Here is a 25730-nt window from a genome sequence, read left to right on the forward strand (position 1 = left end):
TGTAAAGTATGTAGCCAGGACTTAAGGGCATAAGTACGAGGGAAAGGATGGGCAGGCTAGTATTTATTCATTGGAGTATAAGAGACTGAGGAGTGATCTTACATGCTTGCATAAAATCACAAGGGGCATTCATTAGGTGAATCCAGAGTATTTTATCCTCGGTAGGATAAAAAGTCCCAAGTTTATAGCAAGAGCGATATGATTTACAAGGGACATGGAGGGCAACTGTTGGGCCATGACCCCACAGGTGATCACCAGGCCATAATCTCACAGACCATTTCTGATACCTTCCTACTTATTTCCAGAGTTTGGTTCGCACGTGGAACAAGCTGCCAGAGTGTGTGTGTGTGTATATATATATATATATATATATATATATATATATATATATATATATATATATATATATATATATATATATATATATATATATATATATATATATATATATATATATTAATATCACATATATATACACACATATACAACAAAAAAAAATTATATAATATATATATATATATATATATAATATATATATGAGATTTATATATATATATAGTATTATACACACACGGTATATATATATATATATATTAAATTGGAAACTAAGCTATGTTTTAAACAAAATAATGCACTTATACTTTTCGTATCTTAATAAAAGATTGTTGTTTTAACAATAATAAAATTCCCTTACAAATTAAACATGCTAAAATTATAACCGTCTGAAGAAGGGTCTCGACCTGAAATGTCACCCAACCTTTTCTCCAGAGATGCTGCCAGGACCCGCTGAGTGACTCCAAATCTTTGTGTCTATATTTGCTATAAACCAGCATCTGCAGTTCTTGGTTTCTAAAATTATAACTGGTTTTCTTAACTTGGTTACAAATGATGGAAATTGAAGAGGAAAGATGACTATTATTATACAAAAGAAAACAAAGCTAAATTTAAAAAAAACTAATGGTGTCATAAATGCAATTAGGAAAAGAACGTTATTTTCAAAATTCAAATTACTTGGTTAAGTTTAATTTGCAACAATGCTTCATGAATACTGCTCCCAGGCCTTTGGCAACACTGACCTTCAATGCACGTTGAAACGTGCTGATTGACAACAAGGCCAGATCTTGTTGCTCCTCTGCATAACGTACAAGGAAAACATATACCAATTTCTTTAGCTGCAAAAGATTAATGCAAGATTAAAAAGATTAATGCAAGAAAGCGAATGGCATGTTGGCCTTTATAACAAGACAAATCAAATATAGGAGCAAATAGGTCCTTCTGCAGTTGTACAGATCCCTAGTGAGACCACACTTGGAGTATTGTGTGCAGTTTTGGTCCCCTAATTTGAGGAAGGACATTCTTGCTATTGATGGAGTGCAGCGTAGGTTTACAAGATTAATTCCCAGGATGGCAGGACTGTCATATGCTGAGAGAATGGAGCAGCTGGGCTTGTACACTCTGGAGTTTAGAAGGAAGAGACGGGATCTCATTGAAACATATAAGATTGTTAAGGGCTTGGACACACTAGAGGCATGAAACATGTTCCTGATGTTGTGGGAGTCCAGAACCAGGGGCCACAGTTTAAGAATAAGGAGTAAGCCATTTAGAACGGAGACGAGGAAACACTTTTTCTCACAGAGAGTGGTGAGTCTGTGGAATTCTCTGCCTCAGAGGGCAGTGGAGGCAGGTTCTCTGGATGCTTTCAAGAGAGAGCTAGATAGGGCTCTTAAAAATGTTGTCCTTAATTTTATCTTTCCTGAAATCCACTTCATTTGGAATATGTCAAGTTTCTCTTGATTGATCAATTCACTCAAACAAGTGTCCTCTTTTAATAGACAATAGGTACAGGAGTAGGCCATTTGGCCCTTCGAGCCAGCACCGCCATTCAATGTGATCATGGCTGATCATCCCCAATCAGTACCCCGTTCCTGCCTTCTCCCCATATCCCCTGACCGCTATTTTTAAGAGCCCTATCTAGCTCTCTCTTGAAAGCATCCAGAGAACCTGCCTCCACCGCCCTCTGAGGCAGAGAATTCCACAGACTCACCACTGGACTCCCCCCAACATCGGGAACACGTTTCCTGCCTCTAGCATGTCCAATCCAGCTCTTCATTATATGGATGAGTGGGTGAGCAAGTCCAGGCAGCGCAATATTCATCGAAATTCAAAGTCGATAAAACACGTCCGAAGAAGGGTAGTGACCCAAAACATCACCTATCCATGTACTCGAGAGATTCTGCCTAAACTGCCGAACTATCAAGACTGTGTCTCCTTTTTAAAAAATAAAAAATAAAACTGTGGCTCCGGTCTTGCTCCTCTCTGGAGAAACAGCACCAAGCTGAAAAGTCAAATCAAACAAACTTTTGTCCACATACCACCTGGTAAGCCAATGCATTGGCAGAGGTTCACTGTTGAGCATCTGCCATCCTATCAATAAAAGACAAGAGCGTGCAGGGAGAATAGAACAAATCTTAGAAAGGAAGCAAGAAAAATATTGAAAAATGCAGTGGAGGTAAAATTGATTTTGGTGGTAATCAAAGTGAAATCAGCTATATCAAAACCTTAAGTTTAGGTTTTACTGTTTCAATCTAAAATAATTTGATAACAGTCTCCAGTCCATCATGAGAATAATACATTCAGTAATTAAACTACAGATATCTAGGTTTATGATTTTTGAACAAAAAGGATTTTCAAAATACAAAAATCTTTACAATGTGTTTTGTACAACTGACAATATTAAATCATTGAAGGTTGTAAAATAGTCCATTTGCTCTTGGCCAGGTTTAGATTAGATAAAATCAATGCTAGCCATGAGAGACCCACATAACCTGACTGCAAGTCCACAGTACTAGCCGCCTTTCTCCAAAAAAACAATGTGTGACCAGAAACAGGAACATGCTGGATGACGTGACTATACTCGGAGACTAAGTGTTATTTCGCTCCATGCTGTGAAGCTTCCTGATGCGATGTTAATCATAACACCATTGTGTTCGGCTTTAAGAACTCGGGGAGACTGTCCTAAGCAAGCAAGTTAATTAATCCATCAATTCTAGTGCATCAAACTCCGTGACATTCTGCTCAAATCTTCGATTTTGTTAAAAACTGTATGCTGATGATTCATTAATGCGTTATTTTTGCATCATCTTCTATTCTCATCTTATGACTGAATACCACATCCTCAAATAAAAAATCTGCATAATTTCAACCACAATCACACGTCGCAGAAAACCTGATTTGATCCAACAAAATGAGAATTCTATTACTAACCCAACTGAGGATAAAAGTGATTGATCCCAGAATGTATTCTTCAAATAGAAATAAACCATACAGTGTGACCTTTGATGGAACAATTTTTAATAAAGGTAATTTTCTATGTATTAAAAGTTCACAACAAGGCACTGGCATTATATCCATTTACATGCATTGTGTTTGACTGTCTATTTTACAGTATCATGAGGAATGGGAAAAGGCTTTCGTACATAGTCAATGGAACATACCTCAATGTTTTTACTGGCCACATTCTTTACCACAGCGGGAAACAATTCAGAAGCATTTTTTCCTTTAGCAATCATCTGCAACATGAAGAATAGTCTGCATTACAAAGCAAGATGTACTCTTCTGCATTAATTACACAATGTCTGAAAGGCATGCTAATCTATTTAAATGTGTAAATGGCTTAGGTTTAAGTTTACAGAAAACCATGCAAGCTTTAAACAACCTTTTGGCCGTAGCTGATTCCCGGTGATTTTAAAAGGAGATGGAAGGTAAATAATGCTGATACTCAATTATAAATAAAAGATAATTCCAGCTTTAATTCCCCATTGCATTTCATCTTAAATGTTAGGCTGGAGTACTTGCTGCCAGAGTACCATTTATATTCTCTTGCATTGCCTGGCTGGTGGGGGGAATACCAAAGAAGGTACCAAATTCAACCATACTTATGAATCCCATAATCCCACTGGACCGCAGGAGAAGAGCAAGGGAAGAGATAAGGCTTTCGCCATCCGGAAGTGGCGGCGCTGCCTTGCAGCTGCGGCTCGCCTGCAGTCCGTTTGTCTTTACTGCTTTTTGTTTTCTCTTGTCCCGTTTTTACAGTTTATTTCGGTTTATTTAGTTGTGTATGTGGGGGGGGGTGGGTATAACATGTTTTTTGACTTCCTTAGGGGGGGGATGCGACCTTTCCTGCCGTATCCCCCGTCTCCGTGTCCGTCTGCGCTGAGGCCTATCGCGGAGCTGGCGGCCTCCAACTGCGACCGACCTCGAGGCTGCGGAGGCAGAGCCAGGACTTACCAACGCGAGGCTGGCCGGCTTCGGGGCTGTGGTTGTGGTGCGACCCAACTTCCGACCCGACTTTGGAGCCTCGGAGGCTCGGCCGCGGGCCAGTGGACGACATCATCGGGAGCTCAAGTTCTGTTTTCCGGAGCTCCCGCAACTACAGCTGCGTCCGCTGGACTGGAGGGCGGCAGCTTCGACCGCCCCGGGCCGCGGAGTTTGAACCGGCCCGTTTGCGGAGCACGGATTCAGCCGCGGGACTTACCTACCATCACCCGGCGGGGTCACAACATCGGAGGCTTGGATTGCCTCAGCGCAGAGGGAGAGCAAGGAGGGAAGAGACAATGACTTTGGGACTTTAAACTGTGTTGAGTGTTTGTTATTTATTCTATGTTATGACTGCAGGCTAAACCATTTTGTTGCACTGAAAAGTGCAATGGCAATAAATTGAATCCAATCAAATCAAATCACAGTGAGGTGTTGGAGATTCACTGTGATGGATGTTTGTGTAAATTGTGTTAAGTGTGGGTCTTGGGGTTTTTTGTAATTGTTAAAATTGTAGAAAATGCAATTTCGTTCAAACCAAGCTGTTTGAATGACAATAAAAAGCATTCTTTTCTATTCTTCTATTCAATGGCTTATTTCCATTAATATCTGTTTAACCTCAATCTCTACACATTTCCAAAATTATTTGTCCCTTACACGTGTCCTTCAGTTAATTTCACAACCTCCACCACCCAATGTTTGTCTGCAATGGGGATAGATCCACAGCCTACAACCCTTCTTAAAAATCATAAACTTTCCATCCACAATAGCAAATGAATTTCCTCCCCTCGTTCTATCCCAGATCTTTCATCATACAGGTGCCCAACCTTTTATCCGGAGTTCCGGAAACCGAAAAGCTCCGAAAACCGGACATTTTTTCCAGGATGTCGCCTGCACACCATAGCTCGCGTTTGGCGTCAAACTTGACCCGAAACGACCCACGGTCAACCTAGGTCTGTACTACTGTAGTGGCTGCCTCCTCCCCGGAGACCAGGGAGACACTTAAACATTTGTAAATCATTGCTTAAATGTTAGTCAGTTAGTTTAGAGGGCTTTTATGTGAAGGGGGGGGGGGGGGGGGGGGGGGGGGGGGGTGGGGGTGGGGGTGGGGGGGAAAACTTTAATTCTTAGTCCCCTACCTGGTCGGAGAGGCGGGGAACAGGCAATGCCTTGCCGGGCCGCCGTGCAGTAAGCTCCGGAGCGCTGTGGCTGCCGACTCCCAACATCGCGAAGCTGGGGCTGCGGGCGTCCGGCTGCCGGCGGTGCCGGTTGGAGCTCCGACCCCGGCAACTCTACCCCTGGCTGCGCGGTGCTCCAAATCCAGCGCCACCCGCGGCCGGACGCCCGCAGCCCCAGCTCCGCGATGTTGGGAGTCGGCGGCCACAGCGCTCCGGAGCTTACTGCACGGCGACCCGGTAAGGCATTGCCCGCTCCCCGCCTCTCCGACCAGGTAGGGGACTAAGAATTAAAGTTTCCCCCTTCACCCCCCTCCCACCATATAAAATTCCTCCAAACTAACTGACTAACATTTAAGGAATGCTTTACAATGATTCCCCGGTCTCCGGGGAGGAGGCAGCCGCTCCAGACCTTTCAAGCCGCCCGCGCTACCTACCTAATCTACGCTAAAAATCTTCCATTCTGAAAAATCCGAAAAATTCCGAAATCAGAGAAGTGTCTGGTCCCAAAGCTTTCGGATAAAAGGTTGTGTACCTGGGTACTATAATTTCCCACCTGTGTGAACCTCAATTAAGCTATAATCCACCCAGCCCAGTTGCATTTTGCTCAGGAAACTCAAATGGCAGCTTATACATTTGAAATGCTTCACCTCTCAATGTCTATTTTTTCTGAAAATCCTCCTTTATCCACATCTTATTTGTTCATCTTTGTGGGCTCACATGATTCTGTTTCTAGTTAAAAGATCCAGAACAAGAAGAGGGGAGTGAAGATTCATTTGCTATTATGAATGGCATGTTTCTAATTATTTTAATAAGGGCTGCCAATTTCCTTCAAGCTTGACTATATTTTACTGCGCACTCACTATCAAGCCCAACATGCTCTCTTTCTCATCTACATCTTTTGTATGCCTTCATCTGGACACAAAATGCTGGAGTAACTCAGCGGGACAGGTAGTATTTCTGGAGAGAAGGAATGGCTGACATTTCAGGTCGAGACCCTTCTTCAGACTTCATCTTTTGGGATTCAACAATATGAATGTCCATGTTCTCAGAGATGTTAACTTTTTATCCAAAATTAATAAAAAAGACTACCAATTTTGGATTGTGTACAAACATTTTTCAACAACTTACTGAAGCCTTTGATAATGGAGAAATTAACAATGATCTTAAAGTTTTATATGGTCTCACACAAATCCTAGTGTCAAGAAAACTCATGATTATCATCACATATATTAAAAGATCTTGGGAATACCACAGATTAAAACAGATGGGTGAATTAATGTCCTGAACCACTCACCTAATCGCAAACTCATTATTCAAGATTAGCATGTTCAAATTATATAAATTATTTTTTTATTTACAGACAGCTTTGCTGAAACAGTACCTGTTTGCTTGCTGTATGTTCAAATCAAAATTAAATATAGCAGCCCTTTCTCCAATGTTATGATCTGCAATGTCTAATTAAATCCTGCAAATTATGAAGAAAAGGAATATGTGACATTTCGGGTCGAGACCCTTCTTCAGACTGAAGAAGTTTGAATAGGTTGAAGAAAGGCCTGGACCTGAAACATCACCTATTCCTTTACTCCAAAGATATTTCCTGACTCGCTGAGTCACTCCAGCTGTTGTGTGTTTATCTTCCGTTTATACCAGCATCTACAGTTCCTTCCTACACCTACAAATTATGATATTCCTTTCACATTGCACATCTCATGTTGAGACTTGGGGTTGGTGTAACAGCATTTTCATTGCAATCTAAAGCATTCAAAATAATTACAATACATGATTCATCATTGAGTTCACACAACTTTCATCAAATTTTGACTTACTAACCCCGACACATCTTTTCTTTTTTCCATATGACCCAGTCTACATTTGTTATGATAAGGCTATCAAGATGCCATAATTCTGTAAAACTGACAACAAATCTTGGCGTGCAGACTTGCATTGCTTCCCTGAGAAATCCAAAGGGGTTTGTGATAATTGATAAGATGCAATATTTACAAGTGTAGTCAGAGAATCAGTTATTTCACACGAAAGTGAACATGTACCGACAGTGCTGAAAAAACATTGAATGAATTATTACTGGTGTACAGCAACCTCTCCGAACCTGGAAAAACTTCAACAGTACATTTCCAAATACTGGCTTCATAATTCTTTCATAATTAAATAATTTGATTTCAAAATTGCTGCTGACTGAAAGTTTTTAAGAGAGGCAACAATTTTACCTTACTTTTCCCTTTACCAGCGTTTTTAACATATCATAATATAACATTTTTTACCCTTTAAATACAGTATTATCTGCTGCAATATGTCCTGCCATTCCCCTCTTCTCCACAATCCTCCCTACAACAACCTCTCAACAACAGCCACAATATTGTGAATCCGCCATTACACATTCCTTCCAAAGAGGTCTTGTATGTAACAGTCTGGAACCCATTGAATTAGAGCAACATTGAACAGACAAACTTCTGAAAAAGCCTATTTCTCTTCTCTTGTATTGTCAATTACTGCATGGTGCATTAAAATACTAATCCTTGGATATCTTCAATTCATATGTTGACTACACTCAACACATTTGTCTCCACCCTGATAGACTTGTGACGTTATTAATGTTAAAATATATACCGCGACAATTCTCTTCATGGCCTCCAGTTTAAGTGAATCCTTGTTGCTCTCCAGCATCTGATGCAGATCTTCATTCCTGAAAAGAAAAATAAATAAAATCAGCAAAAGGAGCAAATCCAGCACTTTTCCACAGCTTGCCATGTTGTATAGACAAAATATTCAAACACATTCGGAGGAATAGCAATGAAAGCTACACAGTAAGTGCACGTTAAATGAAACTTTGCAATAAATTATGCTTTAAAATCCTGACATGATGAAAAATGGAGATGCAAAAGTTGTCAACCAGGCAAATAGACTTCAAAATTGACATGGCTTGCAACTGTAACCACCTGCTCTGGTTCACATTTAATACCTGGTTTCTATCTTCCACTGGTTAATGTAATAAACTGATCACCCCATTCACAGCCTCTTACCAGAGGTGCTGCCATATATCGTTCTTAGCTCTACCTCATTTTATTATTCTGTTAAGATAATTTAAGGGTTTTTTTAAAACCACATCAAATTGTATTACAATCTTTGCACCCTCATGCTTTGAAGGGATTTCCAGAGGGGAAGGTTCCAGAGGGGAAGGTTCCAGAGGGGAAGGTTCCAGAGGGGAAGACCCGAAGTTTTGTTGCTCAGTGGAACCTGTAACCCTGCCAAAAGCACGACAGACAGCGGGACCAGGAGGGAATCGCTGGAGACGTGGGATGAACCACGAGGAGGGTGAACCAGGGTAATGCCTTCAAGGTCGGCTGCAGGAGGCAGCCACGGGACACAAAGGTGGTCGGGCGAGGAGAGGGACATTAGTTTGCAGGCTGAACCAGTCGAGGGCGATGGAGAAAGGCCCTGCAGGAGCCTGGGGCTTGCCAGGATCAGGAACTGCTCCAGTAGACCTAGCGCGCGGGCAGACCAGACTTTGGAAATGGCGCCAAAACGTGGCAGCGTCTGCTTGTGTAAATATGCAACATGAATATCACTGCAGTTTTATACGTGATAAAGCATGATTGAACCAAGTACCCAAAATAATCAGATTTTAGGGCTTCCTGATAATTCTGCAAACAAGTTCAAGTGATGAAATCATCATCACGAGTTTAATTCATTGTATTGTTGAGACATGACCAGCTGGCGTCAAGAACAAAATACCACAATATTATTTGAATTTGATTCATGCCGATCATAGATTTGCACTCAAAACTCCTTGAAATGCTGTGCAAATTGTGGACACATTTCACCAAAAACAAAATAGCAACCTAGAGGAAACCCCAAGTCATTATCAGTAATGTAACCACAGTAGTAACAACGTTGACCTGTGGATACATACCCAATCAATTGCTGTTCACTTCCATTGCTACTATCCGTCAGCCCCCTTTCTTCTGCAGTCTCCTCTGTTTTCCATGTTAGCTGAAGACTATCTGCGACCACCAATACATTTTTCACCGCAGCCATCAAATTGGTTTCCAAGATAGAGTAACTTCCTTTAATCAAATGCCGGTTTCTGCTGGGCTTACGACAGGTTTGTACAGTACTAGGGCATTCTTAAAGGTCACCTGACAGATAAGCCAGCAATAATAAACATTCCGATTGGATGACTTCACTCAACCTTTATTACAACATTCACTCCCATCTCAGACCTGTGTCCACTCAGAAGCATTCTCTATCAACAATGTGTAGGAACACTCAAGTTTGTGACCAGAGCCACAAACATCTCTTCCAGTCCTATTCTAAGAATTTGAAAGCTTTATTGTTTTTAATACATTTAAGAAAATATAAAGTAATATTCTGCCAAGGTGTTGTGTAATTTATAAAAAAAACTTTGAATATTAATAAGAGTTTTAGTTTTTAGTTAGTTAGAGTTGAATAACTTAAGTGATCCAGACAAAACAAACATTTTATCAAACCGATAGAGAATGCACATACACAACACTTATGTTTAATTGCAAGAACTGATAAGAGTGGCCCCTATAAGATAACTAATGGACAAGGATATTTAAAAACTAATACACATAGGGCGGAGACCAGCAAATCACTCAATAGGATTTCCTGTGGAAATATAGAGTTACAAACTCAATTTGGTTTATAACCCAATTTTAAGTGTTTTCAAAAACACCCAGTGATGCAGATGTAATTCCCAATTATCCACCGTTTCCTTTCCTTGCCAATTTAAAACAATTCCTTATAAAACTTAAGTTAATAAATGAAGGAGACAATTATTTTCCATGCATTCGTAGGTGTCAGGAGTTATACTTTAATTGCCCTGAGCTGTATTTGTAAACCTACAACAGACTAACACATAATTTAGCAGTATGCTTTCTGAATGAACAATAGCTAGGAACGAAATGAGTCATAATGCTATCACTGTAGTTGCTAGTCAAATAGCAAATCCAATAGAAGCATGGGTGCGCAGACAACTGATAATTATTAATATAATGTGAAAGTAAATTACTAACCTTTTGTGCACTATTTATTCAATTAGCTGATTAAAAACGAGTTATTACATTAATATCAAAAGATCTTTCAGCATCAATAATAAATTCCTGAAATTAATTTTAATATTGTTGATCAAAGTCTTAGGAACTCTTCTATAGACCCCTTCAAAGACATTCCAAGGAGCAGTTTTGATCCCAGTCCAATTGAAGTAGAATTTGTCCTTTCTCAGCTGTACTTTGGGTTAGCAATTATGCCAGTTTGACTATTACACAAGGCAAAAACCAAAGTGATGTTGATACAGGCTTCAATCAACAAAGAAAACAGAGTTATCTAGATCTTCAATGCACAGGCAGTGGAATAAGTCAATATAATGACGATGCTTTCAACTTCTGAAATATAACATTGAAGGAATAATCCAGGCAAAAACATTGTAACAACCTGGGACATTTTAATTACATTTTTTGATAATGCTCCACCCCCGAACAAAATAAATCGAGCATGTGTAGGTGTGAACCGCAAACATTTGCAGACCCCTTATTCATAGCCAGCTCCAAACGTCATCCTGAAAATTACACACACACAACAATGGTTTTCCAAGAATGGCAGGAAATAGGAAATTTGGCAGATATTTACCACTATGCCCAACAAAAGGTCTCAGATCGATCATAAATGAAAACATATAAAAGTTTGAAACAAAACATGTTGGAAACATTCGACCAACATTGCAGAAAGGGACACGTAATGTTTTAGGTTGAATACATTGCGCAAGATGAATCTTTTGGTTTCATTCAATCAACAGGGCGTGACGGGGGAGTGAAGCAATTCAATAGACAATAGACAATAGGTGCAGGAGTAGGCCATTCGGCCATTCAATGTGATCATGGCTGATCATCCATAATCAGTACCCCTTTCCTGCCTTCTCCCCATATCCCCTGACTCCGCTATTTTTAAGAGCCCCATCTAGCTCTCTCTTGAAAGCATCCAGGGAACAATTCGAACTTTGAGGTGTGCTCAGTCACAGCACAGTAAACCTACTGATTCAAGAGGCTAATATATGAGACTGAAGCATGGCAGCTTTGAGCCCGTGAGCACTTCCAGAGTTACAATGGACAACAATAAAACACGAATGTTACCGTTTGTATTCAAATACATGAACATCTCTGACAAAGTCAGCATTTGTTGCCACTGTGGATATGACAATTAAATTCTCTTGACTCTTGAAACCGGACCATCCGAAATAAATCCACAGTCATTTCTTCCAGAACCATAGGGACAGTCAGACCCGCTGAGTTACACCATTTTTTGTGTCCATCATAGGTACAGTAAATATCTAACAATTTACAAACAAATGCATATAAAAGCATCAAGTAGAATAATGCCATCAGTTTTCCTGCACAAAGTGGTAATTTGCAGGGACCAATTAACCTGCAAGCTTTGGGATGTGGGAGGAAGCCAAAGCCCCTGGTGGAAACCCACACAATCACAGGGAGAACATGCAAACTTCACGTTAAATGTTGTGCACTGTTCTGATTCAGGTAGTTTCAGGAACAAATTAAGAAACTGCAAAATATGACCATGTCAAGATGCACAGGAAAATAAACCTACAATTGGAGGCACTACAACATGTCTCTCGCCCTCTTCCTTCTTGGTGATAGAGGTTGCAGGTTTGCGCAGTGGCGATAGAATAACTTTGCAGTTTGAATTCATATCCCTCATGTATATTGGTCTGGTAGAGGAAGTTGAATGTTTAGAGGGGAGTCAATCAAACAGAGAGCTTTATCCTGGGTGGTGCCGAGCTTATTGTTGCTAAAGTTGCATGGTTCCAAGCAAGTGAAGATTATTCTTTCACACTCTTTATCCATATCTTAGATAGTGGATAGGTTTTGGAGAATTAGAAAGATGATCATTCACATGGGAATGAGCTGAACAAGCTAATTCTGCAGTTGTGTCTTATGGATACTCATCCTCTGATTAACTGTCCCCATCAATGAAATAACTGGGTATTTGTAGAGGATTTGCAGGTCACATTGTTCAATGTCTAGGTTAGATGTTTGGTCATTCTTGCAATGAGGATGATCATCATTTGGTACTTACATGGCCCAAATGTAACTTGCCATTTATCATCCCATGTCTAAATATTGTTCAAGTCTAGCTGTTATGCAAGCAAGGTCTGTTTCATTTGATGAATGCCTGTAAACAAAATGGAGCATTATGCATTCATTGGCAGAAATCCCCACTTTGGACTTCAGAAAGGTTGAAGGTTGGGTCGGGGACACGGCCCAGAGTCAGTAACGGCCTGAGGCCAAGACCACCAACCTCCAGTAATCAAAACCATTTTCCAATGTACAAGATGCAGCTACAACAAGCGGATAATATTCCCCCAATTCCATACATTTGCTTTTACTGGACAACCTTGATGCCACACTCAGTCACATCCTGCTTTACAGCAAATGGGAGTAATATTTACCTGACGTCCAAAAAAAAGTAGCTGTTCATAATGTTTATAGATCAGAATTCTCAGCCCACAGCCTCACTTTCACACACATTCCAGTCATCAACTGTCCCAAGGGACTGCCAAGAATTGGATGGCTGTCAGCCAGATTAAGTTCATTTTATTTTTGATTTTGAACAGTATGTCCTTGGATATTTTCCCATATTAAGAGATACAGGTGTTGTAACCATACTGCAATAGCTTGATTAAAAGCATGCCTATTACTAGAGTGCGAGTCAGCACTGTGGTCTTGCCCAAGACCACTTGCTCCATCCTGAGACCTTAAACATTTCTTGACATCAAGTGAGGCACAAATGAAAATATGATATGAAGACTAGCTTCTGTGATGGCACCAACCTTAGAAGGTGCATCCATGTTACTCTTCATCCAAATTGCAACCCGGATAGGGTTGCATGTGCTTTAATCTTATGGTTGCCACACAATCGATTAAACTTTTGACACAAAGCTGGGTGGCAGTGTGAGCTGCAATGAGGATGCTCTGGGGCTTGGATAGGTTGGGTAAGTGGGCAGATGCAGTACAATGTGGATAAATGTGAGGTTTGTAGAGGCACCAAACGTGGTGAACAAATGGATTTCTTTATTCAGGCACAATAGGTTCGCTATACATGCACGTTGGTCCTCTCACACAAAGTTGTTGCTGCTGCGAGGCTGTTGCCTCGTGGGCTCGAACTGAGCCCCTGCAGAGATGGAAGGACACTCACCCCTAGAGAGAAGAGAGCTGGTCAGCTCAAATGTAGAGAGAGAGTGAGAGAAAGGGTTGTCCCAGGGTTCATTATATATCCCAGGACACACCCCTGCATCCCATGACAAATCCTCCCTGCCATTGCCCAGTCACGTGACCGACTGCTGAGGGTTCGTGTAGCTAGTGGCCCAACCACCGGGTGCCGCCACAGGACCCCCCCCCCCCCCCCAGAACCGGAGGCAGGAAAACGAGCAGGCTAACAAACCGCAGTAGCCCGACTCGTAAATTTATAGGCAGACCATGAGGGCAGACGTCGAAAAGGGATGGAGCGCGCTCACCTTTTACCAGAAGGTGCGCGAGCAAGGTTGAGGGCGGCTCTTGCTGTAGGTCGGGGGCACCCCGGCTGTGGGTCGGGACGGTGGGTCCCGCGGACACAGTCGACGCTCCGGCTCTGGGCCATCCCAAGGTAAGTCGAGAGGTGCAAGGAGACCAACACAAAAGCCGCAGGACGGACGAGGTATAGACCAGGCACTTCGACCAGCAGGGGATCGTGTCCTGAGAAAGACGTCGGCGACAATGCAAATACAACAAGGAACTAACAGTAATGTTAAGCTAGGTGATTACAGTGTACAGTGGAAAAAAAACTACAGTGAGCAAACAGCAAAGATACAGCAAAGTGGTCGGATTAGCTGTGCTTGAAACTGGAGGATGTGGTAACACCAACCGACCAGGGGTGGCGCTATAGACGGTGGTCAGACTGTTGACGGCGGTCAGCAGCTCGAGCGTCGCTTCCAGCTGGCCGCGGCGGCCATTTTTGTAGTCGCTGCAGCGGCCATGTGGGAGTAGGGCACGGCGGCCTTTTTGGCGGCTGGCTGAGGCGGCCTTCACATGGCGGCCAACCTAAGCATTTCCAAATGCGTGCAGGGTGGCCGGCATCGACGGGCCTCGCCCCACCGCTGCAGGTAGATACTCCACCCACCGTTGCCAGTGTCGTCGAAGACCGGCCACACCCCAGGCTGGAAGCTGCCGGGAATCTGTCGCGGGACCGCCGACTCACAACTGGCCGAGGCTCCATCCCACTGCTGGGCCGGACGGTGAGGACGTCTTCGGGCAGCTGCCCCAGGTAGGCCCGCCCTATCGGGTGTCTAGGCCTTGAGCAGCTGCCGGCGGGGTAATGGGCGGGCCCGCTCTCTCTCCGCTCCTGGAGCCGTTGGGAGGGTGTTGGTGATGCTGGGGGCAGGGGGCTGCTACACTTGCAGCAGGTGGTGGGGGAGTGACAGCTGGTGGGAGAACGACGGCAGCCGCAGCCACTAAGCCCCAGTGGGCAGCAGTTTTCTTCAATAATTTTAGCTCCAGCAAGATTTTACTTTTTTTTTTTGAATACACATCTGAGCATCGGAGGAGAAAAATTGGTTCCCAGAAAATGCAGCTTTTCACCTTTGCTCCTTAATCTGGAATAAAGAAAACTCTTCTGCTGCAAGCCAAGTTTGGTTTGCTGCTTTCCCTTACCCCAGGGGTTGACAACCTATGGCCCCCAGGGGTAACCCGAAATCATCCGACCCGCAGGCAAATTTTTTATCCCGTAATTATCCAGCCCGCCGAGCGAGTGCGGCTGAGCGCGGAGCTCTGGCTGCACCGCATCCTGCACAAAGCCACCGGCACGGCCGCGCACCTTCTGTGAACATGTTTAAGAAAGAACTGCAGTTGCTGATAAAATCGATGGTAGACAAAAATGCTGGAGAAACGCAGCGGGTGAGATATACAAGGATTGCATGAGGCTGCCTCACCCGCTGAGTTTCTCCAGCATTTTTGTCTTCCTTCTGTGAACACCTGATTTGATGCCTGCCAACCGGGGCGGGATCCATGTGTACATGTGATAGTTGTGGCCCACCATCCACTCACAGACATGCATCCTGGCCCCTATGCAGATCAAGGTTGCCGACCCCTGCCTTAGCCTGTTACTCTCAACGGTAAACTTCATAATGCAAGAAATACAGCAAAACTCTGAAAATCCATGATCCACCATTCCATAATGGCAACAACTTGGTTGCCGTTTTTCCACTCTTAATTCACCAGGGCAACTAATCAGTTGGACCACATGGATTTCTGAATACATCTTATTTGATATCATGAATGCAACTGATGCTATCCAAGTTTAACAGATGAGCATTTGAGGTGGTACACCAAACACTGAGATTTTTGTTGTTCTTAAAGTTTCTTATCGTACAAAACTCATTCCAACATCTTGACAAGACTTGGAAACTTTTTACTGTGCCATTTCCACATTAAGGCAACACTCAGAGTCAGAGTCAGAGTCAGAGTCAATTTAATTGTCATTTGGACCCCTGGAGTTCCAAACGAAATGCCGTTTCTGCAGCCATACATTACACACAAATAGACCCCAGACACAACATAATTACATTTTACATAAACATCCATCACATAGCTGTGATGGAAGGCCAAAAAAACTTATCTCTCCACTGCACTCTCCCCCCCCCCCCCCGATGTCAGAGTCAAAGTCATAGCCCCCGGCTGGCGATAGCGATTGTCCCGCGGCCATTGAAGCCACGCCGGGTGGTGCGAGGTCGCACACCGGGTCTTGGTGTTAGAGCCCCCGGTGTGCGCTCGCAGAGTCCGCGGCCATTCCAGCCGCGCGGGGCAGTGGTGTCAGGCCCCGCTCCAGGAGCTCTTCAACCCCGCACTCGGGCGGGAGAAGTCGCCGTTGCAGGAGCCCTGAGAAGCGGTCTCCCTCCAGGGAGCCGTGGGTTCCCGGTGCCGTCGTCCACAGACCTGTCGTTGGAGCCTCCGACTCTCCGGTAGCAGCAGCAGCAGCAGCAGCGCTCCTCCACCGCTCCACCCGCTCCGGACTCGGCCAGCTCCGCGACGGCAACGGTGAGTCGACACCTGAGTCCCCGGCTTCTTCCCGTTGGAGGCCGCTCCTCGTTGCGGCCTCAACGACACCTGAGACCCGACGAGAAAAGGTCGGGTCTCCAGTGCAGGGAGAGATTCAAAAAGTTTCCCCCACCCCCGCCCCCACACACACACACCCCAACATAAAATAACAAAAACTACATAAAAACACAGACAAAAAATAATAAAAACGCGGACAGGCTGCAGAGGCCGCTGCTGCCCAGAGCCGCGCCGCCTACCGGTTCGGCTGCACTGCCACTGCCTCCATCCTCCACCCCACCATAAAAGGCAAAGGCTTTGCAATTGCCTCACTTAGCATTCACACTGCTATTTTTAGATGGTCCTCAAACCCCTACGCTATGGCCAAACATTTGATCCATTATTCCAATACCCGTTTGCACAGTTTCTACCATAGGTAGAGCAAAGAACAAGATATAGAGTGCTGAATATAGTTCTCACCATTGTAGCGAGTCAGTTCCATGGGCAAAGTCCAATGTCCATAATGAGGTAGAGGTGAACTGGACAATGCCCTAGCTGATGGGAGGAACGTTCAGAAATCTGATAGAGGGGAGGAGCTGTTCGTGTGTACTGAGATACAGTAAAAGCTTGTGTGCTACCCAGGCAAATCACACCATACACAAGTACAATCAAACCATACACAAGCACAACAAAATATAGTCCTGGAGGAACTTGGTAAGTCAGAAAGCATCTTCGGAGGGAATGGAAGAACGATGTTTCGTGTCGGGACCCAACCTGAAAAATCTGTGCGATGGGGTCAAAGTTCAGCAAAGTTCAAAGACCCACACCATCCTGGCCACACACTCGTCTCCCTGCTACCCTCAGGTAGAAGTTACAGGAGCCTGAAGACTACAACGACCAGGTTCAGGAATAGCTACTTCCCCACAGCCATCAGTCTATTAAACCTGGCTCGGCCAAAATTCTGACCATTAATAACCCATTATCTGTTATTTGCACTTTATCAGTTTATTTATTCATGTGTGTATATATTTATATAATGGTATACGGACACACTGATCTGTTTTGTAGTAAATGCCTACTGTGTTCTGTGTGCTGAAGCAAAGCAAGAATTTCATTGTCCTATCAGGGACACATGACAATAAACTCACTTGAACTTGAACTTGGTGGGTGGACAGGAGAGGGAGCACAAAAACAACAGAGGTATGGGTTACCTGAAAATCTGAAAATTCAAGACTCATGCCATGGGGTGTGGACTTATACCTTCCATGTTCAATGGATTATTTCCATTCAGGTTGTATATTACCAAAGGTAGTAGCTAAAAATTGATAACTTTGTCGACACCCTATATGTGACAACTCTTTGCATATGTGATGCAAAATAAAGAATTTCACTGTGACATGTGACAATAAAGTATCAATCAACTTTAGCTACTCTCCATTATCAGAAGGCCACACTAACATATGGCAATTAAAAAATATATATATATAATTTGCTGGCTGCTTGAACTGCCCGTATAAGGAAACAACTCAGATCTCACTTTGAACTTGGGCTTTTCTTGAATTCTGTAATGAACTAGCACCATCGTGTGGTTCAAATTAAATCTACAGGTTTAGGCAGCGTACCATTTAATCCACAAATTCAACGGTTGAAGGTCGGCCAGGTGTTAGCAGGCCAAATAGATGATATACAAAATTACCATATTTTCTGAGAAGATTTTAATAAATTTGGCTGTCTTTCATGTGAATTGAAGAGAAAAAAAGTTCAAAGGGCGGGGTAATGTAGAAGCATAAATTTAGTTCACGTACAGGCATGTGTAACGGTCTAACTAACAGAAACAGTCAGGATAAATGGGTTATTTTTCGATTGGCAATTAACAACTAGTGGGGTACCTTTGGGATCTGTATGAAGCCTCAACTATTTGCTGTACAGCTCAGTCATCGAGTCATGCAGCACACACTGCTGCTGCTGCCGATGCCGCTGCCGGAGAGTCGGAGGCTCTCTACAGGTCTGTGGACGGCGGCGCCGGGAGCCCACGGCTCCCTGGAGGGAGACCGCTTTTCGGGGCTTCTGCGGCGGCGACTTCTCCCGCCCGAGTTGCGGGGTCGAAGAGCTCCTGGAGCGGGGCCTAACATCACTGCCCCGCGCGGCTTGGAATGGCCGCGGACTCTGCGAGCGCACGCCGGGGGCTCTAACATCAAGACCCGGTGTGCGACCTCGCACCACCCGGCGTGGCTTCAATGGCCGCGGGACAATCGCCATCGCCAGCCGGGGGCTTTGACTTTGACTCTGACATCGGGGGGGGGGGGGGGGAGAGTGCAGTGGAGAGAGAAGTTTATTTGGCCTTCCATCACAGTTATGTGATGGATGTTTATGTTAAATGTAATTATGTTGTGTCTGGGGTCTATTTGTGTGTAATGTATGGCTGCAGAAACGGCATTTCGTTTGGACCTCCAGGGGTCCAAATGACAATTAAATTGATTCTGATTCTGATTCAGAAGCAGGCCCTTCAGCTCAACCAAGATGCCCCGTCCAAGCTAGTCCCATTTACTCATGTTTGACCCACATCCCACTGAACCTAAGGCATTAAAACTTGTCTATCCAGTTACAGGTCATTATAAAATATTAAATGCCTTGGGTAAAGCAGCTGAAAGTACTGTACCCAAATTTCCTGAGGATGCCAAGATAGGTGGATTGGAAAGGCATGGGGAGGTCACAAAAGGTCTGAAAAGTGATAATTGTAGACAAGTGAGTAGGAAGTTGGCAGATGGAATATAAAATGGAAATCATGAAATTATCCACATTCAAAGCACAAATTAAAGAGCAAATTAATATTTAAATGGAATTAGTCTGGAAAATTGGGATATCCAAAGGTCAGAGTACATCAAACACATAGAATGGCATGTAGGTATAACAATAGGAAGGTTGATAGGAACATTGGCCTTGATGGCAAGGAGTATGAAATATAGAAGTATGGATAGTTAATACAACTTTGCTGGATGCTTGAGTATAACTAGAATACTGCAAATCGTTTTAGATTCCATATTTAAGGAAGGATATATTGACGTGACACAAGTGTTTAGAGTCACAGAATCTGGAGCAACTTGATGAGATATGGAGAAAATTAAATAGAATATGATAGGATCAGATCAGTGTCAAAATGGGCACCCGATGCAAAACAGTGCCAGAGAAACTCAGTGTATCAGGCAGCATCTGGGGAGGGAAAGGACAGGTGGAGTTTCGGGTCGGGACCCTTTGTGAGAGTCAAGAGAGTAAATTACCATATATACCGACAAAAGAACTATGAAATGCTTACTTACAGCAGCATTACAGGCATGTATAAAATACAGATAATATATAATAAACAAAAATTCTACAAATTAATAAAAACGTACTAATGCAAAAAAAAGTCGTTAGTGCCAAAGGTCATAGTTGAGGTTAGTGTTCTGTGGTGTTCAACAGCCTGATGGTCGATGGGAAGCAGCTATTTTGAAAACTGGTGGTCATGGTTTTCAGATTTCTTTAGGTCTGTTACTGTCACGTGTACCGAGGTACAATTATTAACTTGTTTTGCATGTTATCCAATCAGATCAGATAATCTATATTACTAATAATCTGATCTTGACCACTTCCTGGTGTTCTGTATATTGATTTTAGAAATAACGCTGCCACTTAGGGCTGTGATTTTTGGCCATCTTACTCAGAGTCCCCCTCCACTGCGCAGGACAAGAGGATTTTTCCCATCGATGAAAAATAAGAGTTATTAGTGTTTAAAAATGTTGAGATTCTCTCTTGAAGGTCATGCCCCTTCCGGAGGGACTATAAAACCCAGAGGTGTTGAGTGCCTCAGTCAGTCTCTGCAAGATGGGGAGCGAGAGGGTCGCGTCTCTCAGTCTGAGCTGTGAATAACACTAAACACTTGTCTACTTAACTGTGAGTGGTTTTACTGACCTGTCAGTGCCCTTAATGTGGTTTGAAAATAGTTTAGAAATGCTAAAGCTGTGTTGCCTTTCGTTTGGAAATGCTAAAACTTTGGTTTGGAAATGCCTAATGAAAGTTATCTTGCCTAATTAAAGTTGCCTTGCCGTCTATATAATTAAAAGACTAATCTTGACCACTTCCTGTTTGCGCTTTATATTGATTTTAGAAAAAAACGCTACCACGTACAGATGTGATTTTTGGCCATCTTACTCAGAGTCCCCCTCCGCTCATCAGGTGCCGAGGATTTTTCCCATAGATGAAAAATAAAAGAGTTATTAGTGTTTAAAAAATGTTGAGATTCTCTCCCCTGTCAATCAGGCCATGAAGGCCATGCCCCTTCTGGTGGTAGGGAGGGAAGGGGCTATAAAACCCAGAAGTGTGGGCATGGCTCAGTCTCTGCAAGATGGAGGAGGGAGAGGTCATTCGAGCACCCTGCTTGAAGTGGTATGAAACTGCACTTGAATTTGGTGGCCTTGCACCCTGCTAGAAGTGGTAAGAAACTGCACTTGCACCCTACTTGATATTTCAAGGCCTTGCACCCTGCTAGAAGTGGTAAGAAACTGCACTTGCACCTACTTGATATGAGCCACCAGCCCAAGAATATTCGCCGTGAGACCAACTGCCCTCCCACCAGTCCTTTCTGCCCATGACACCCATACTAGCTGAAACCCCCCCCCCCCCACCAATATTGGAATTGGTGGAGAGGTGGAATATTGCGTTGGGGGATCAGCCCTCCCGTGTGATGCTGCGATCTAACGGGTCCCACTTAGTCTAGTACTACATATAAATACAATCACATCAATCTCTAGTACAATAGGCAGGGTGAAAGAAAAAAATACGGAGTGCAGAATCTGGTTCTCAGCATTGCAGCATAACAGTTCCATAGATAGAGTCCAATGTCCACAATGGGGTAGAGGTGAATCAGACTGCACTCTGGCTTGTGGAAGGACCATTTAAAAGCCTGATAACAGAGGGAGAGAAGCTGTCCTCGAGTCTGGTACTGTGCACTTTCAAGGTTCAGAATCATCTGTTCAATTGGGAGCAGGGAGGAGATACAGCTGGCCTGAGAATGGTCTTTGATGATGTTGGTTGCTTTGCCGAGGCAGCATGAAATGTAGATCAAGTCAACAGTGGATCTGTGCGATGAACTGTGCTACATGCACAACTCTACAATTTCTTGTGACTTGGGCAGAGCTGTTCCCAAACCAAGCTGTGATTCAACCCAACAGTACCCTTTTTATAGTGCATCGCAGACCTTCTTCCCTGTGGTAGGAAGTGAGAGCATGGCCAAGGTGATGTGCACATTTAATGATGCTTGGCTGCCTTTTTGACACACCTCCAAAAGATCCCTTTATCGGTGGGGGAGATTGCTATTGAGGCAGTGCAGCGTAGGTTCACAAGGTTAATCCCCAGGATGGCGGGAATGTCATATGAGGAAAGATTGGAAAGACTGGGCTTGTATTCACTAGAATTTAGAAGGATGAGAGGTTATCTTATCGAAACATATAACATTATAAAAGGACTGGACAAGCTAGATGCAGGAAAAATGTTCCCAATGTTGGAGAGACCAGAACCAGGGGCCACAGTCTAAGAATAAAGGGGAAGCCGTTTAAAACTGGGATGAGAAAAAACTTTTTCACCCAGGTTGTGAATTTGTGGAATTCTCTGCCACAGAAAGCAGTGGAGGCCAAGTCACTGGACGAATTTAAATGAGAGTTTGATAGAGCTCTAGGGGCTAGCGGAATCAAGGGATATGGGGAGAAGGCAGGCACGGGTTACTGATTGTGGATGATCAGCCATGATCACAATGAATGGGGGTGCTGGCTCAAAGGGCCAAATGGCCTCCTCCTGCATCTATTTTCTGTTTCTATGCTTACCCGTGAAAGACTGGGCAGTGTCCACCACTTTTTGTAATCTCCTTCGTTCCAAGACATTCGACTTGCCAAACCAAGTTGTGATGCAACCATTACATATACTCTCTACCAGACACCTGTAGAAATTCAAGTGGGTATTCGTCGACTCACTGAATCTCCCCAATCCTCTCAGGAAGTAGAAGTATTGAAGATGGACACAAAAAGCTGGAGTAACTCAGCGAAACAGGCAGCATCTCTGGAGCGAAGGAATGGGTAGAGACCCTTCTTCAAACTAGTCAGGGGAAAGGGATACATACAAGAGATAAAGACGATGATTTAGAGAAATAAATAACAATGAATGAAATGGCCTGTTTCCTTCATCATCGTTACTTTTTTGCACATCTTTCATTCATTTGTTCTTTATCTCTCTACATCATTGTCTATATCTCATTTCCCTTATCCCTAACTAGTCTGAAGAAGGGTCTCGACCCAAAACGTCACCCATTCCTACTCTCCAGAGATGCTGCCTGGCCCGCTGAGTTACTCCAGCTTTTTGTGTCTGTCTCTAGAAGCACTGCATGGCGTGCTGAGTTAATCCAGCACTTTGTGTCCTTTTGAATACATGTAACAGTTCGATTTAGTGATGTAATCATTGGCAAGGAAACAATCTGAGGCAGCGCTGAAGATGAATTAAAATTGGAAAACTGAAAGAAACTAAAATTCATTTTTACTGGATGTCATACAAGACAGCTGGCAACAAATATAGTGAAGAAAGGCCAACTGAGTGTTTCTTGCATGCAAATCTGTCTCCATACGACATGGTAGAGACTAAATGCTGGAGTAACTCAGCGGGTGAGGCAGTATCTCTGGAGGGAAGGAATGGACGACGTTTCAGGTTGAGACCCTTCTTCAGACTGATGTCAAAGAAGGGGGCGGGACAAAGATAGAATGTAGGCGGAGACAGTAAGACTAGTGGGAGAACTGAGAAGGGGAAAGGGATGGAGAGAGAAAGCAAGGGCTATTTGAAGTTAGAGAAGTCAATGTTCATACCGCTGGGGTGTAAACTAACCAAGCAAAATATGAGGTTCTGTTCCTCCAATTTGGGCCTCACTCTGACAATGGAGGAGGCCCTAGACACATATTGGAACAGCCGCCTCCGTACTGGAGGCCGCGGCTTCCGAAGCGCCGCGCCGGATGGAGCTCCACAACTGGCGATCTCGTCGCGAGATCCCAGGCTCCCGGTGTATAGTTCGGCGCCGCTGCCCGCAGCTGGTCGCTCCTCAGTCCCGCAGCTCCGCGATGTTGTTCCCGGCGGTCTCAGCTCACCGGAGCTCCAGCACGGCGACCCAGGCAAGGCATCGCCCGCTCCACTATAGCGCTCCAGCGCTGTGCCGCCGACGAAGCCGAGGTTCTGGGCGGTCCGCGACAGGAAACGCCGCTCCAGGCCCACTGGTAGTCTGCGAGGATGGGTCGAAGCTGCAGCCCGGAGAAAAGCTGCCTCTCCGACCAGGGACCCTGAAAGGCAGTTTCCCCCTCCCCCCCACACAAAAAAGCCTAGACCTCCAAACAAAACACTTTAACTAACTAAAAATAAAAATAAAACGGTGAAAAGACAAACAACTGCTGGCAGGGCAGCCGTGCACAGGACAGCGCCCCCTGGACACTATCTCGGTACATGTGATATAATTAACCAATACCAAAGTGAAAAAGATAGGTTATCAAATTGCAGGAAAGATATAAAGAGACTGCAAAAGGATATGCAGTTAAATTCCAATAATCCAGAAGTCAGTTGTTGAAAAATCCCAATGGTTCGGTAGTTGGGTCATTCGTTAATCCAGATGTGAGCCAGGGGTGAAGGCTAGGTGCCTGCACAAAGCCTGGGTCTGGAGTGTTTATATTTGAGCTAGTTTTAATAAATTGAAATTTACAAGCTGACACCGAACATATTCTACATTGTTCCAGATTCCAGCGTCTGGAGCCTTGTTTCTCTAGATTCTATTTTCAACTCCCTTTAAAGGCGTCAGATGTGTTTGACCATTGTAATGGCATACAACTCAAAAAAAAAAGTAAAAGCAAATGTGCTGGAATATTTATAAAAATAAGACTATTATTAGTCACAAAATGCTGGAGTAACTCAGCAGATGGAGTAGGTGAAGATTTTTTCCTAACCATTTGTTTGGTCTTTCAAGTTCATTTCTGCCTTCTGTTTCCAGTGTTGCTGTTGCCCCTCCTGAAACTATGCGCAACTGTCAAAATGGTTTAAACACCCTTGAAGAGTAATTACATTTCTAACTTAACCTGTGCATTTATCTCCATCTTTTCCTTGCTTTTTGCAAATGCTTAAGTTTCAAAAATAAGAACTTTTAAACTTGCTGGTTAACTATCAAAAGTCAATCATTTGATTGTCGGCTCTGTTGATTTCACTCTACTGGACAATACAGATGCCTTACAAAAGATCCAAGTAATACATCAGAACAATCCACATCACAGATCCCCATCACAAATCTTCAAGCAGAATTCAAGGTTAACTGCGAGTGCTGACCCTTCACTAATGGTCATAAACACAAGCCAGGGAATGTCTCCGTAATCAGTGATTAACTCAAACTCAATCAATCCCACAAAACAGACAATACTAAACCAAATTTAGAGGGGTTTTGATTTCTTTATCCCCGAAAATCTTACTTTACCATAATTGAAACCACAAATACTTCTGCAAAGAAAATAAAGACCAACATTACCTAAAAAATAAAAAAATAAATGCTGGAAACATTCAGTGAGTCAGGCAGCAAATGACCAATATAAACAGAGTTAAATCGCTGTCCCACGGTACGAGTTCATTCCAAGCGTTCTCCCGAGTTGGCCCTGATTCTAACTCGGAGATTTACGGTAATGGCCACCATTACCGTAATGGTCGGTACTCGGGGCTCTCGTGGACATTTTCCAACATGTTGAAAAATCTTCATGAGTCTTCCCGTGCTTACCTGCCGTTAGCGAGTCTTCCCGAGTACCTGCCGTTAGCTCTAAGAGACGTCCCCGAGCTCCAACGTACCCGCTACGTTCATTCTCCGTGCTTACCACAAGTTTGATTTTTTATAAACTCGGGAGAGCTCTGGGAATGAACTCGCACCGTGGGGCCGGGCTATGAATGTTTCAGGTCAAAGGCCCCCCATGTCAGAAATGGGAAAGTGAAATAAAATTAGTTTCCAAAACGGATGATGGGGGACTGGATACAGTCATAGAGTGATACAGTGTGGAAACAGACCCTATGGCCCAACTTGCCCACATTAGCC

The 25730-nt window shown here is 43.7% G+C and overlaps 1 protein-coding gene across 1 annotated transcript in view; it reads right to left on the bottom strand.

Moving 5' to 3' along the window:
• ap3b1a (adaptor related protein complex 3 subunit beta 1a) overlaps window positions 1-25730 on the bottom strand; it is a 250224-nt gene that overhangs the window by 216946 nt on the left and 7548 nt on the right. The window contains exons 2-4 of the mRNA XM_055631560.1: window positions 8118-8193; window positions 3495-3569; window positions 1077-1172 (exon numbers count right to left, since the gene is read on the bottom strand). Coding sequence (XP_055487535.1) covers window positions 1077-1172; window positions 3495-3569; window positions 8118-8193 — 247 coding nt within the window. The remainder of the gene's footprint in view (window positions 1-1076; window positions 1173-3494; window positions 3570-8117; window positions 8194-25730) is intronic.

Source organism: Leucoraja erinacea, chromosome 3, assembly GCF_028641065.1.
Source record: "Leucoraja erinacea ecotype New England chromosome 3, Leri_hhj_1, whole genome shotgun sequence".
Classification (NCBI taxonomy): domain Eukaryota; kingdom Metazoa; phylum Chordata; class Chondrichthyes; order Rajiformes; family Rajidae; genus Leucoraja; species Leucoraja erinaceus.